At 46.8% G+C, this 14,571-nt stretch overlaps 1 protein-coding gene across 1 annotated transcript; it reads right to left on the bottom strand.

Moving 5' to 3' along the window:
* Positions 1–2,578: 2,578 nt before the first annotated feature.
* Positions 2,579–5,350, bottom strand: LOC129693750 (uncharacterized; the record flags this gene model as incomplete). The annotated part of the gene is made up of 3 exons (XM_055630522.1): positions 2,579–4,013; positions 4,874–4,904; positions 5,139–5,350. Coding segments are annotated over 3 exons (954 nt in total), but the record flags the coding sequence as incomplete, so codon positions are not given.
* Between the last annotated feature and the right edge of the window lie 9,221 nt (positions 5,351–14,571).

Below are 14,571 nucleotides of genomic sequence, written 5' to 3'. Positions count from 1 at the left end.
CTGTAAATAATTCGGTGAGATAAATGGATGAAATGAGAAATTCCTGGGCTGTCATTGACATCAGTGTCTGTGCTGCAGCGTTCTGTACCACAAAGTTTAATCGAGAAATCCACAATCTCCACTTTTGGAGATATGGGGGTTTACATAGAAACATAGAAAATAGGTTCAGGAGGCCATTCGGTCCTTCGATCCAGCAGCGCCATTCATTGTGATCATAGAAACATAGAAATTAGGTGCAGGAGTAGGCCATTCGGCCCTTCGAGCCTGCACCGCCATTCAATATGATCATGGCTGATCATCCAACTCAGTATCCCGTACCTGCCTTCTCTCCATACCCTCTGATCCCCTTAGCCACAAGGGCCACATCTAACTCCCTCTTAAATATAGCCAATGAACTGGCCTCGACTATCCTCTGTGGCAGAGAGTTCCAGAGATTCACCACTCTCTGTGTGAAAAAAGTTCTTCTCATCTCGGTTTTAAAGGATTTCCCCCTTATCCTTAAGCTGTGACCCCTTGTCCTGGACTTCCCCAACATCGGGAGCAATCTTCCTGCATCTAGCCTATCCAACCCCTTAAGCATTTTGTAAGTTTCTATAAGACCCCCTCTCAATCTCCTAAATTCTAGAAAGTATAAACCAAGTCTATCCAGTCTTTCTTCATAAGACAGTCCTGACATCCCAGGAATCAGTCTGGTGAACCTTCCCTGCACTCCCTCTATGGCAATAATGTCCTTCCTCAGATTTGGAGACCAAAAGGGTACGCAATACTCAAGGTGTGGTCTCACGAAGACCCTGTACAACTGCAGTAGAACCTCCCTGCTCCTATACTCAAATCCTTTTGCTATGAAAGCTAACATACCATTCGCTTTCTTCACTGCCTGCTCCTGCATGCCTACTTTCAATGACTGGTGTACCATGACACCCAGGTCTCGCTGCATCTCCCCTTTTCCTAGTCGGCCACCATTTAGATAATAGTCTGCTTTCCTGTTTTTTCCACCAAAATGGATAACCTCACATTTATCTACATTATACTGCATCTGCCAAACATTTGCCCACTCACCCAGCCTATCCAAGTCACCTTGCAGTCTCCTAGCATCCTCCTCACAGCTAACACTGCCCCCCAGCTTAGTGTCATCCGCAAACTTGGAGATATTGCCTTCAATTCCCTCATCCAGATCATTAATATCCTCATCCAGATCATTAATATCATTGGGGACGATCATGGCTGATCGTCCCCAATCAATAACTCGTGTCTGTCTTCTCCCCATATCATATAACCATATAACCATATAACAATTACAGCACGGAAACAGGCCATCTCGGCCCTACAAGTCCGTGCCGAACAAATTTTTTTTCCCCTTAGTCCCACCTGCCTGCACTCATACCATAACCCTCCATTCCCTTCTCATCCATATGCCTATCCAATTTATTTTTAAATGATACCAATGAACCTGCCTCCACCACTCCCACTGGAAGCTCATTCCACACCGCTACCACTCTCCGAGTAAAGAAGTTCCCCCTCATATTACCCCTAAATCCCTTGATTTCACTAGCCCCTAGAGCTCTATCTAACTCTCTCTTAAATCCATCCAGTGATTTGGCCTCCACTGCCCTCTGTGGCAGGGAATTCCACAATTTCACAACTCTGGGTCAAAAAGTTTTTTCTCGCTTCAGTCTTAAATGATTAGAAACTTATTTTTTGGTCAATTCATCCCTCCCCACCCAAGCCGCCCACTCCCCAGGTACCTTCCCCTGAAACCGCAAGTGGTGCAACACCTGTCTCTATAACTCCTTCCTCGACTATGTCCAGGGACGCCGGCAGTCCTTTCAGGCTAGGAAGAGGTCCATGCACCTCCCCAACATCCTATACTGTATCCGTTGTTCAAGTTGTGGCCTTTATTATACATCGGCAAGACCAAACGTAGACTGGGCGATGGTTTCATTGAACAACTTCGCTCAGTTCTCCTGGACCTACCTGATCTCCTGGTTGCTACACACTTTAATTTCCCTTCCCAATCCCACACGCTGCAGATGGAGCAAGAACTAGAGCTGGATGTGGAGTTAAAGTAGAGCTGGAGTGAGCTGAAGATAGAGCTGGAGATAGAGCTAGAAATGGAGCTAGAATTAGAACTGGCGATTGAGATGGAGGTGGAGCTTGAGATGGAGCTTGAGATGGAGGTGGAGCAGGAGGTGGAGCAGGAGGTGGAGCAGGAGGTGGAGCTCTAGCTAGTACAGCTGACCGTGGAACTGGGGATGGAGCTAGAGCTAGAGCTGGAGATTGAGCAGGAGATGGAGCTAGAGCTGGAGCTGTACATAAAGCTAGACCTGGAGATGGAGATGGAGCTAGAGCTGCAGGATCTGGAAACTAAGCTGAAGATGGAGTAGAGCTAGAGCTGGAGGGAGCTGGAGATGGAGCTAGAGCTGGAGCTGGTGATTGAGATGGCGATGTAGTTAGATCTGGAGCTGAAGATGGAGATGGAGCTCGAGCTGGAAATGGAGTTGGAGATGGAGCTGGAGCTGGAGATGCAGATGAAACTGGAGACAGCGATGGAGCTAGAGCTGGAGATGGAGCTGGGGATGGGCCTGGAGACCACAGATCCAGAACCACAGTCTTAGAATAATGGGGCGACCATATAAGACTGAGGTGAGAAAAAACTTTTTCACCCAGAGTGTTGTGAATTTGTGGAATGCCCTGCCACTGAGTGCAGTGGAGGCCAAATCACTGGATGGATTTAAGAGAGAGTTAGATAGAGCTCTAGGGGCTAGTGGAATCAAGGGATATGTGGAGAAGGCAGGCACGGGTTATTAATAGAGGACGATCAGCCATGATCACAATGAATTGCTGGCTCGAAGGGCCGAATGGCCTTCTCCTGCACCTATTTGCTATGTTTCTATGAGATGGAGCTAGAGATAGAGGTGGACATGGAGCTCGAGCTGGCGCTAGAGCTGGAAATGAAGCTGGAGATGGAACTGGAGATGGTGCTGTAGTTAGTACAGCTCGTAGAGTTAGAGCTGGTGATTGAGCTGAAGATGGAGCTTGAGCTGCATCTGGTGATGGAGCTGGAGCTGTAGATAGAGCTAGGACTAGAGCTGCAGATGGAGCTGGAGATGCAGCTAAAGATGGAGCTAGAGATGGATATGGAGCTGTAGGTGGAGCTGGATGTAGAGCTAGAGCTGGAGATTGAGCTTTAGAATGAGCTGGAGCTGGAGATGGAGTGAAAGCTGGAGCTGGAGATGGAGCTGGAGATGGAGCTGGAGATGGAGATTTTAACTAGTGCTGAAGATGGAGATAGAACTCAAGCTTTAGATGAAGATGGAGATAGAGCTAGTACTGGAGATAGTGCTGAATATGTAGCTGGGGACAGAGCAAGATCTAGAGCAGAAGATGGAGCTGGAGATGGAACCGGAGCTGGAGCTGGGGTTGAACCTTGGGCTAGAACTAGAACTGGAGCTTGATTTGGAGATGGAGCTGGGGCTAGAGCTGGAGTTGGAGCTGGAGATGGAGCTGGAGCTAAAGCTGGAGATGGAGATGTAGCTAGGACAGAAGATTGAGATGGAGCTAGAGTTGGAGACGGAGCTGGAACTGCAGATGGAGCTAGAGCTGCAGATGGAGGTGAACCTGAAGATGGAACTGGAGCTGGAGCTGGAGGGAGCTGGAGCTGAAGATGAAGCTGGCGATGGAGCTGGAGCTAGAGCTGGAAATTGTGTTGGAGATGGAGCTAAAGATGGATCTGGAGATTGAGCTGTAGGTAGAGCTGGAGCCAGTGTTGGAGCTGGAGCTGGAGCTGGAGCTGGAGGTAGAACTAGAGCTTTAGATGGAGATGGAGCTAGAGCTGGAGACTGAGCTAAAGATGGAGTAGAGCTAGCTGGAGGGGGAGCTAGAAATGGAGCTGGGGATGGAGCTGGAGCTAGAGATGGAGTGAAAGCTAGAGCTGGAGGGAACTGGATATGGAGCGGGAGAGGGAGAGGGAACTGGATATGGAGAGGGAACTGGATATGGAGAGGGAGAGGGAACTGGATATGGAGAGGGAGAGGGAACTGGATGGAGAGGGAGAGGGAGAGGGAGAGGGAGAGAGGGAACTGGATATGGAGAGGGAGAGGGAGAGGGAGAGGGAGAGGGAGAGGGAACTGGATATGGATAGGGAGAGGGAACTGGAATGGGAACTGGATAGGGGGGAAATGGAGATGGATAAACTGGATATGGAGAGGATGGAAATGGGAAAGAGAGGGATATGGAGAGGGAGAGGGAGAGGGAACTGGATGGGGAGAGGGAGAGGGAGAGGGAAATGGAGAGGGAGAGGGAACTGGAAAGGGATAGGGAGAGGGAGAGGGAGAGGGAACTGGAGAGGGAGAGGGAGAGGGAACTGGATATGGAGAGGGAGAGGGAACTGGATATGGAGAGGGAGAGGGATGGAGATGGGAACTGGAGAGGGAGAGGGAGAGGGAGGAGGGAGATGGAGAGGGAGAGGGAGAGGGAGAGGGAGAGGGAGAGGGAGCTGGAGAGGGAGGAGGGAGCGGAGAGGGAGAGGGAGCTGGAGAGGGAGAGGGAGAGGGAGAGGGAGAGGGAGAGAAGAGGGAGAGGGAGGGAGAGGGGAGATGGGAGACCGGAAAGAGGAGGGAGGGAGAGGGAGAGGGAGAGGGAGAGGGAGAGGGAGAGAGAGGAGAGAGGGAGAGGGAGAGGGAGGGAGAGGGGGGAGATATAGATAGAGCAGGAGATATTTTAGATTAGGAGGAAGCAGGCTGATGGAAACTGGAGATGGACTGTAGCCAGTACAGCTCGAGGAGCTAGAGCTGGAGATTGAGCTGGAGATGCAGTTTGAGCTGCATCTGGTGATGGAGCTAAAGCTAGATCTGGAGATGGCGCTAGCGCTGACGATTGAGCTGGAGATGGTGCTAGAGCTCGAGCTGGAAATGGAGCTTGAGCTAGAGCTGGAAATGGAGCTGGAGATGGAGCTCTAGCTAGAGATTTGCTAGAGCACATTGCTTCTAATAAAAATATTTTAAAAATTAAAAAAAACTGGAGATGGAGTTGGAGCTGGAGCTAAAGCTAGAGCTGGAGGGAACTGGAGATAGAGATTGAGAGGGAGATGGTGCTAGAGCTGTAAATGGAGCTGGAGATGGGGCTAGAGCTAGAGCTGCAGATGGAGCTGAAGATGGAGCTGAAGATGGAGCATGGAGCTATAGCTAGATCTGGATAGGGAGCTGGAGATGGAGCTAGGGCTAGAGCTGGAGCTAGCGCTGGAGATGGAACTGAAGATGGAACTGTAGCCAGTCAGGGAAGATATTACAGCCCCTTCCCTGTAGCTCGTACAGCTAGAGCTGGAGATTGAGTTTGAGCTGCATCTGGTGAGTTAAAGCTAGTTCTGGAGATGGATCCTGGAGCTGGAGCTAGCACTGACGATTGAGCTGGAGCTGGAGCTGGAGCTGGAGCTGGAGCTGGAGCTGGAGCTGGAGCTGGAGGTGGAGCTGGAGGTGGAACTGGAGATGGAACTGGAGATGGAGCTCTAGCTAGTACAGCTGAAGATGGAACTGGAGATGGAGATGGAGCTGGAGATGGAGTTAGACCTGGAGATGGAGCTGGAGATGGAGCTGGAGATGGAGTTAGACCTGGAGATGGAGCTGAAGCTAAAGCTGGAAATGCAGTTGGAGATGGAGCCTGATCTAGACCTGGAGATGGAGTTAAACTAGAGCTGGAGGTAAAGCTGGGGATGGAGATGGAGCTGGAGACGGAGCTTGAGATGGAGCTAGAGCTGGAGCTGGTGATTGAGATGGTGTTGGAGCTAGAGCTGGAGGGAGCTGGTATTGGAGATGGAGCAGGAGAAAGAGCTGGTGATCAATGTCAAAGTCAAAGTATCCTTTATTGTCATTCAGACTTCTCCGTACCTCTAGCCCCCTCTAAACACCTCTAAAACTCTAACCCTAACCCTCTAACCCCGTCCAACCCTCTCTAAACCCCTCTAACCCTCTTTAAACCCCTTTAAACCTTTCGAACACCCTCTAACCGCTTCTACCCACCTCTATTCCACTCTAACTGCTTCTAATGCCCTCTAAACCCCTCTAAACCTCTTTAACCCCTTCTAACACCCTCTAACCATCGTTAACCACCTCAAAACCCCTCAAAATCACTACTAAACCCCTCAAAGCTCCTTTAACCGCTTCTAACCCCCTCTAAACCACCACACCCATCTAAACCCCTTAACCCCCTCTAAATTCCTCTAACCCACTCCAACCCCCTCAAACTCCATCTAAACACCCAAACCCCCTCTAACCCCTTCTTCCCACCTCTAACCCCCTCCAACACCTTTAAACACCCCTAAACCACTCTAAACACCACTGAACCCATCTAACCCGTCAAACCCCATCTAACCCATCTAAACACCTCTAAACCTCTCTAACAGCTTCTAACCCTCCCTAGCCCGTCTAACCAACTTTAACCTCAAAACCCATCCATCCTCCTAGAAACCTCTGCAAACCCCTCTAAACAACTCTTCAAACCACTTTAAAGCCCTCTAAACCCCTTTAAAACCTTCTAAACCAAAGTAAATCCTCCAAAATCCCATAAAGCCCTCTAAACACCTCTAAACTGCTCTATCCCCTCTAAACCCCGCTAAACCCCTCTAAACCACTGAAAACCCCTCTAAAACAATCTAAAACCCCCTAAAGACCTCTAAACGCCTCAAAAGCACTCTAATCCCCTCTAAACCCATCAAAATCCCTCTAACCCCGTCTAAGCCCATCTAAACACATCTAAGCCCGCACTAAACGCATCCAAACCCCTATAAACCCAAGAAATCCTCTAAGCCCCTCTAAACCAAAGTAAATCCCTCTAAAATCCCATAAAACCCTCTAAACACCTCTAAACTGCACTATCCCCTCTAAACCCAAACCCCTCTAGCCCTCTAAACCCCTCAAAACCCCTCCAAATACATCGACTCCTTCAAACCCCTCGAAACATCAGGAAACCTCTAAACCCCATCTAACAAACACCACTCCCCTCTAAACCCCTCTAAATCATTCGAAACCCCTCTAAACCGATCTAAATCCCCCCCCCCCAAACCCTTCTAAGCCCCTCTGAACCCATCTAAACACGACCAAGCCCCTTTAAACCTCCCTTAACCCCTCCAAACCCCTCAAAACCACTCTCATACCCTCTAAAAACCACTAACCCCACTCTACACCTCTACAGCCCCCTAAACCCATCTAAACACCTCTAAAGCCATCTAAACTGCTCTAAATCCCTCCAAACATGTCTAAACCCTCCTAAAGCACTCCATACTCTTCTAATCCCATCTAAACCTCTTTAAATCCGTCGAAATCCCTCTATCCCTCTCTAAAACCCCCCCAAACACCTCTAAGCCCCACTAAATCCCTCTAAATCCCACTAACCCCCTGTAAGGCTCTCTAGCCCTCTAAACCCCTCAAAACCGCTCAAAACTGCTCTAACCACCTCGAAACCCATCTGAACCCATCTTAAACCCTCTATCGCATTCTAACACTCTCTAATCCCCTCTAAACCCCCCGAAACCTCTCTAAACCCCACAAAATCATTTGAAACCCTTCTAAACCCCTCTAAACCCTACTAAGCCTCTCCGAACCACTCTATTCACGTCTAAGCCCGTCTAAACCTCTCTAACCCTCTCTAAACCACTCTAACCCCCTGCAACGCACTCCAATCCCCTCTCAACCCATCTAAACCCCTCTAATCCCCTCTACTCACTTCTAAATCCATCTAAACCCCCCTATAAACCCCCTAAACCCATCTAAACCCCTCTAACCCGCTCTACACACTTCTAAAGCCCTCTAAAGCCCTCTAAATACCTATAAATACCTATAAACCACTCTAAAGCCCTAACACCTTTAAACAACTCTAAAGCCCTCTAAACCTGTATAAACCCCTGTAAATACATGTGCACCACTGTAAACCCCTGTAAACCACTATAATTACCAAATTGAGGAATGCAGTTGAACAGAGGGATCTAGAAATAACTGTGCATAGTTCCCTGAAGGTGGAATCTCATGTAGATAGGATGGTTAAAGAAAGCTTTTGTTGTGCTGGCCTTTATAAATCAAAGCATTGAGTATAGAAATTAGGATGTAATGTTAAAATTGTACAAGGCATTGGTGAGGCCAATTCTGGAATATGGTGTACAATTCTGGTCGCCAAATCATATGAAAGAGGGTAAACAGACTGTGGCTGGGGTGAGAGCAGTCCTTGACGATGCTGCGCACCCTTTGCAGACATCGCTTGCTTTGGACAGACAATGGGGGGGAGTGAGGAACCGGTGATACATTGGGCAGTTTTCACCACCCTCTGCAGTGCTTACTGGTCGGAGTCAGAGCAGTTGCCATACCATACTGTGATACAGTTGGTAAGGATGCTCTTGATGGTGCAGCGGTAGAAGTTCACCAGAATCTGTGGAGACCATTAATACCCAACAATTGAACCTTCTTAACCAACCTTCCATGCGGAACCTTGTCAAAGGCCTTACTGGTCCATATAGACAACATCCACTGTTTTACCCTCATCAATTTCCCTAGTAACCTCTTCAGAAAATTCAAGAAAATTAGTCAAACATTACCTTCCAGGCACAAATCCATGTTGACTGTTCCTAATCAGACCCTGTTTATCCAGATGCTTATGTATATTATCCCTAAGTATCCTTTCCATTAATTTGCCCACCACTGATGTCAAACTAACAGGTCTATAATTATTAGGTTTACTCTTAGAACCCTTTTTGAACAATGGAACAACATGCGCAGTATGCCAATCCTCCAGCACCATTCCCGTTTCTAATGACATTTGAAATATTTCTGTCATAGCCCCAGCTATTTCTACACTAACTTCCCTCAATGACCTAGGGAATATCCTGTCAGGACCCGGAGACTTATCCACTTTTATATTTTTCAAAAGTGTCAGTACTTCCTCTTCTAAGATCCTCAGTTTCCATAGCTACCCTACTTGTTTCCCTTATCACACATAATTCGATATCCATCTCCTTATATAACCATATAACCATATAACAATTACAGCACGGAAAACATGATGGCTTACTCCTACGAAAAACACGTAGTACGGTCATGGACAGATTCATGGGTAATTATAGGACCCATTTCAGCAACCAGCTTCCGCCTTCTTGCTTCCGCCTTCTTGCTTCTGTTCAAAGATCGGATCTTTGCTTCCACCTCCGCTTTCGTATCTTCACTTTGGTCTTTGACTTTGACCATGCCGTCCACATCGACCAGTGTTGCCTACTGCTCTGCGGTAAATTGTTCCAATCGCCAATGTAGGCGACCCGACTTGTCTTTCTTCAGGTTCCCCGTTAAGGAGGAAAGGTAAGAAAACATTTATTACTTCTGTGGCATATTGAAAATTTTATTTAGCCTGTTCAATCTCTCACTGTAGTTAGATCATAGAGCTCAGATAGTCGAGTCCTCATGGCAACATCCTAGTAAAAATCTTCTCCTCAAGAGCATTTTCTTTCTACCTCTGTTATTTAATGTAGAATAAGAACATATTGACTGCATGATATTTTCTGTAATTTCAGGTGTCGACAGTGGGTGCAGAATACTCGCCGACATGATCTCCTACACCGAACTGCGGAGTATTTGTCAAATAACTGCCGTCTTTGTTCTGAGCATTTCGAACTTGACCAGTTTTCCAACAAGCAGACAAGAATAGGCTAAATTGGAATGCAGTTCCAATGGTCTTTGACATCCCTAACCCACCGAAACAACTGTATACCCAACGCAAGATACTTGAGAGGAAGAGTGAGAACCTTCCATCTTCACCGAAGCCTTCATAGCAGCAAAGAGGCAAGTAATTTTTAATTTAACATTTATTTTCTCACTTTTGCTAAATCACAATGCTGTATCCTAACTGATACAATTGTCAGTGGCACAATATGTAACAGCATGCATGACACTTAAATTTTCATGTGTGAGATGTTTCAGAACATTCCAGAGTAAACGCAGGAACGCCGCTCGCCAACCGTGTGACTCGGTGGCATGCGAACACCATCAGCCGTGGTGAGAGAGGTGCGGTCAAAGAGGGACCCTGACTGGGACCGGAGCAGCAGACATCCACACTGAGCAATGCATCCTGGGAGACAGTTTCACTCAAGATCACTATTTTACTTACTTTCAGTTTATGTAGCCTGAAATTGGTGCCTCACATTAATTTCAAATGAGAATTACCAGTAGATGCTAATTTATTTACATGTATATGCTAAATCCATTTCATTTGTATACCTCTTTTAAGCCCTTTCTAACTTTTTTTTCCTTGGCAGTGTCACACAACATACAGGCCGACCATTCTTACTGCTTAGCTGCGGAACGGGTTCGTGAGAATGAACATCACTTCACACCAGGTGTAAATCACAGAAGAGCTCTGAAGAATGAAAGACAGCGTACTTTCCGCCTCAAGAAAAGGGTGCAACAAATGAAGAAATCAACGAAAAAGGGAACAACAGAAAGCAATGCAATTATTGACTTGATCGGATTAGAACTTATACAAGAGCCAGCAAAGTCTTTCTTTGCATCACAATTGCAGAATGCGTCAGGACATAGAAGCGCAAGAGGAAGACGATGGGATTATTCAGACAAGGTACTTGCCTTGTCCCTCTACCACAAGAGTCCCCACGCATATCAGTTGTACCAGAGCATATTCACACTTCCATCAATTTCATCACTGCGTAGATGGTTGTGTAATGTCGAAGACCGGGATTTCACCCTAAGATCATGGAGCTTTTGAAGGACGGTAGCAGGAATGACAGAGAGGGTACAGTCTGTATCGTCTCTTTTGATGAAATGTCTCTACGTGCAGGCCTCTCGTACAATATTACTGAAGATGCAGTCGAGGGTTTTGAGGACTTTGGATCGCTAGGGAAGACGTCACGGCCTGCCAACCATGCTCTCGTTTTCATGGTTAGAGGCCTGTTTGGGAAATGGAAACAACCTGTAGGTTACCTTCTGTCGCGAGACTGCACAAGGGCAGACAAGCTGCAAGCATTACTCAATGAATGCTTACATAAGGTTAAGGCAATTGGACTACAGCATAAGGCCGTGGTTTGTGACCAAGGCCCAAGCAATGTTCGACTCTACAACAACTTGGGTGTGACAGAAAAACATCCTTTCTTCAGCCACGGGGGAGCCAAGATCTTTTGCCTGCATGACCTGCCACACTTGCTAAAAAACACGAGATCAAATTTGGAGAAGTATGTTTTTGAGGTAATTGGAGAGGATGGCGGAAAGAAACTTGTCAAGTGAGCACATATTCATGCATTTTTTGAAATTGAATCACAGTTGCACATTAGGAAAGTCCGTAAACTAACCAGAGGCCACTTTGTTCTAAACAACTTCTCTAAAATGAGTCAACAAAGCAGCGCAGGTGCTCAGCCATTCGGTGGCAGCAGGCTTGTTTAGCTATTCATCTATTGGAAAGTTGCCTGGGGAGGCTGCTTATACTGCGGAGTTCGTTGCAATGATAGATGGACTGTTTGATGCATTTAACGGCAAGTGTCTCAAGGCCACAAAAAAAATTGAGGAGGCCCATGTCTGAAAAATCTGCACATTGGTCATTCTTTGAATCATGCTTGCCTGTACTGCAAAGATTAAAAGTGCTGGGAGCAAAAAAATTATTGTTTGTCAAAGGATGGCGGCTTGCAATTTCTTGCATTACACAGCTGTGGTAGCACATAAAGGGAAATAAAGGGAAATACAGACGCTCGTTTCATGCTCACATCCAGGCTTAATCAGGATGTCATTGAGAATTTATTCGCAACCATTCGACGAAAGGGTGGATTCCAAGAAAACCCATCAGCAAAGGAATTTTGCTATGCTTTAAGAATGGTCACGGTAGTTGAACTGCTAAAGCCATCTCTAAGTGCAAACTGGTCACCTGACAATGCAAAATTTCTCTTATCACTGCAAACACTGACAAAAGACAAAGTCAAGAAACCATCTCCATCTCTCTCCCATCACAATAGGGCACAACAGAACAATGTAGTTTGCAGCAGGTCACTCGATCTCCCGGAAGAGAACACACTAGCTTACATCGCAGGCCACATCTCTCGTAGAATCCTCACCTCTCATGAACCGACCTCAAAATGTCACATATGCAGAGAAGTTCTGCTACGACCTGATACCACTAGTTGATCCTGCCCTCGTATTCATCCACCATAAGGCATACGACACATCGACACCAGACTTCGGCTCCCTGATGGTGCCTTCAGAACAGTTTCTCGCGTTCTGTCAGGTGTGCGAGAAAGTGTTCCGCACAGAATTCGATAATGTTAACATGAGCGGGAACAACATTTCCAATCTAATAAATACAGCGACACACAATACTAAGGAATACAAGGACACGAACTTGTGCTGCCAGAGAGTGCCACCACCAGAAGGGCATGATGGCCGAGAAGGACGCGCTGCGGGGCCACACGTACGGAGCCCGCAGCCGGTCCCAAAGCGGCTCCAGCTCCAGCTCTGGGCGGGGGGCGAGTTAGCATTAGGGTTAGGCATTTTCCTGCTTTAGCTTTCCCCCAGCCTGGCACTGCCCCAGTCCCACTATGGCCGTGACCCCCACTCTGCACACTGGCAGTCAGTGGGGTTCACTAAACGGGGGAACCCACAGGAACTGTCCTGACCTATTAATTAGGCTGGTTCAAGAGGACCTCTGTGGCAGTTCATTAAAAAAAACACACAATTATATTCATTGTATTATTTTTATAGAATACAATTATACATAATTATACATGATTACAGTCATATTTACAAGTCACAAATATTATATATATTTATATATATATATAGTAAAATAATATATAGTTTAAATAGACTGCAACACGGAAATAGGCTCCCCATGGTGTAATATGGCCATTGAACACTAGATGGCGCGTACTTTCCCAATCTCAGTTTCTAATTAGTTTAATTAATTAATGTGCAACTTTTGACACTGACGAGTTATGACTTCCTTCTCAATTATATTTCATCTAAATCTGTGCAAAATGTCATGTAGTTCCGAGACGTGCATCGCGAAAATTGATTTCTAGACACATTTTTGATGCTCGGCCCACAGCCTAAATGGACGGATCAACGGGATCATAGAAAGCAGAGGGAACTGACAGGAAAAGGCAACAAATCTCCTTTTCCCAGAATAACCCCTTCACATGCCTATGATTAGCAAACCTAGTAGTGGATGCAAGTCTGATGAGGAACCTATGTTGTCTCTACAGGTTGAAGGTAAAACCTGCACATTCAATAGACAATAGACAATATGAGCAGGAGCAGGCCATTTGGCCCTTTGAGCCAGCACCACCATTCAATGTGAACATGGCTGATTGTCCCCAATCAGTACCCCCGTTCCTGCCTTCTCCCCATATCCCCTAACTCTTGAAAGCATCCAGAAAACCTGCCTCCACTGCCCTCTGAGGCAGAGAATTCCACAGACTCACCACTCTCTGTGAGTAAAAGTGTTTCCTCATCTCGGTTCTAAATGGCTTACTCCTTATTCTTCAACTGTGGCCCCTAGTTCTGGACCCCACCAACATCGGGAACATGTTAAACTGTGGCCCCTGGTTCTGGACTCCCCCAACATCGGGAACATGTTTCCTGCCTCTAGTGTGTACAAACCCTTAACAATCTTATAAGTTTCAATGAGATCCCCTCTCATCCATCTAAACTCCAGAGTGTACAAGCCCAGGTGCTCCATTCTCTCAGTCCCGCCATCTCGGGAATTAACCTTGTAAAGGTGGACACAAATGCTGGAGAAACTCAGTGGGTGCAGCAGCATCTATAGAGCAAAGAAAATAGGCAACGTGTCGGGCGGAAACCCTTCTTCAGACCTTATAATTAACCTTGTAAACCTATGCTGCACTCCCTCAATAGCAAGAATGTCCTTCCTCAAATTAGGGGACCAAAACTGCACACAATACTCCAGGTGTGGTCTCACTAGGGCTCTGTACAACTGCAGAAGGACCTCTTTGCTCCTATATTCGATTCCTCTTGTTATAAAGGCCAACATGCCATTCACTTTCTTCACTGCCTGCTGTACCTGCATGCTTACTTTCATAGACTGATGTACAAGAACCCCCAGATCCCGTTGAACTTCTCCTTTTCCCAACTTAACGCCATTTAGATAGTAGACACAGGCGCATCCATGTCATCTCTTCAACCAATTTATAATTTACCAGAATCAAGAGAAGTTCAGAACCTGCCCGGGTTTCAAGGACAAGTTTGCCAGAATCTCATGTCTGAGCCAGTCGAGGTAGTATATAGAGGAAACATAGATTTGTGATAACCACTGGATTAGATTGCAACCTGATGGCGAGAGATCCACGCTGTGTTTTCCAACTAAAAATAGAATGTGGCGATAGAGGCATAATAGTGACCCCCTGGGCTCCTGTACGGCAATGTTATTCCATAGTGACCCCTCATTGGTGGTCCTTAGACCTGGACGAAGAACCCCCACTTCACATTAAACTGGCTTACGATAGGAGTGGGAAGGACAGAGAGCTGGAAACCTTCTTTAAATCATAGGAAGGACAGAATTGGGAGATAGAAGTGTTGGCACAGGTGG

Source organism: Leucoraja erinacea, unplaced genomic scaffold (assembly GCF_028641065.1).
Source record: "Leucoraja erinacea ecotype New England unplaced genomic scaffold, Leri_hhj_1 Leri_413S, whole genome shotgun sequence".
Classification (NCBI taxonomy): Eukaryota; Metazoa; Chordata; class Chondrichthyes; order Rajiformes; family Rajidae; genus Leucoraja; species Leucoraja erinaceus.
The sequence above is the reverse complement of the archived record's forward strand: the minus strand, read 5'-3'. Positions and strand labels throughout refer to the sequence as shown.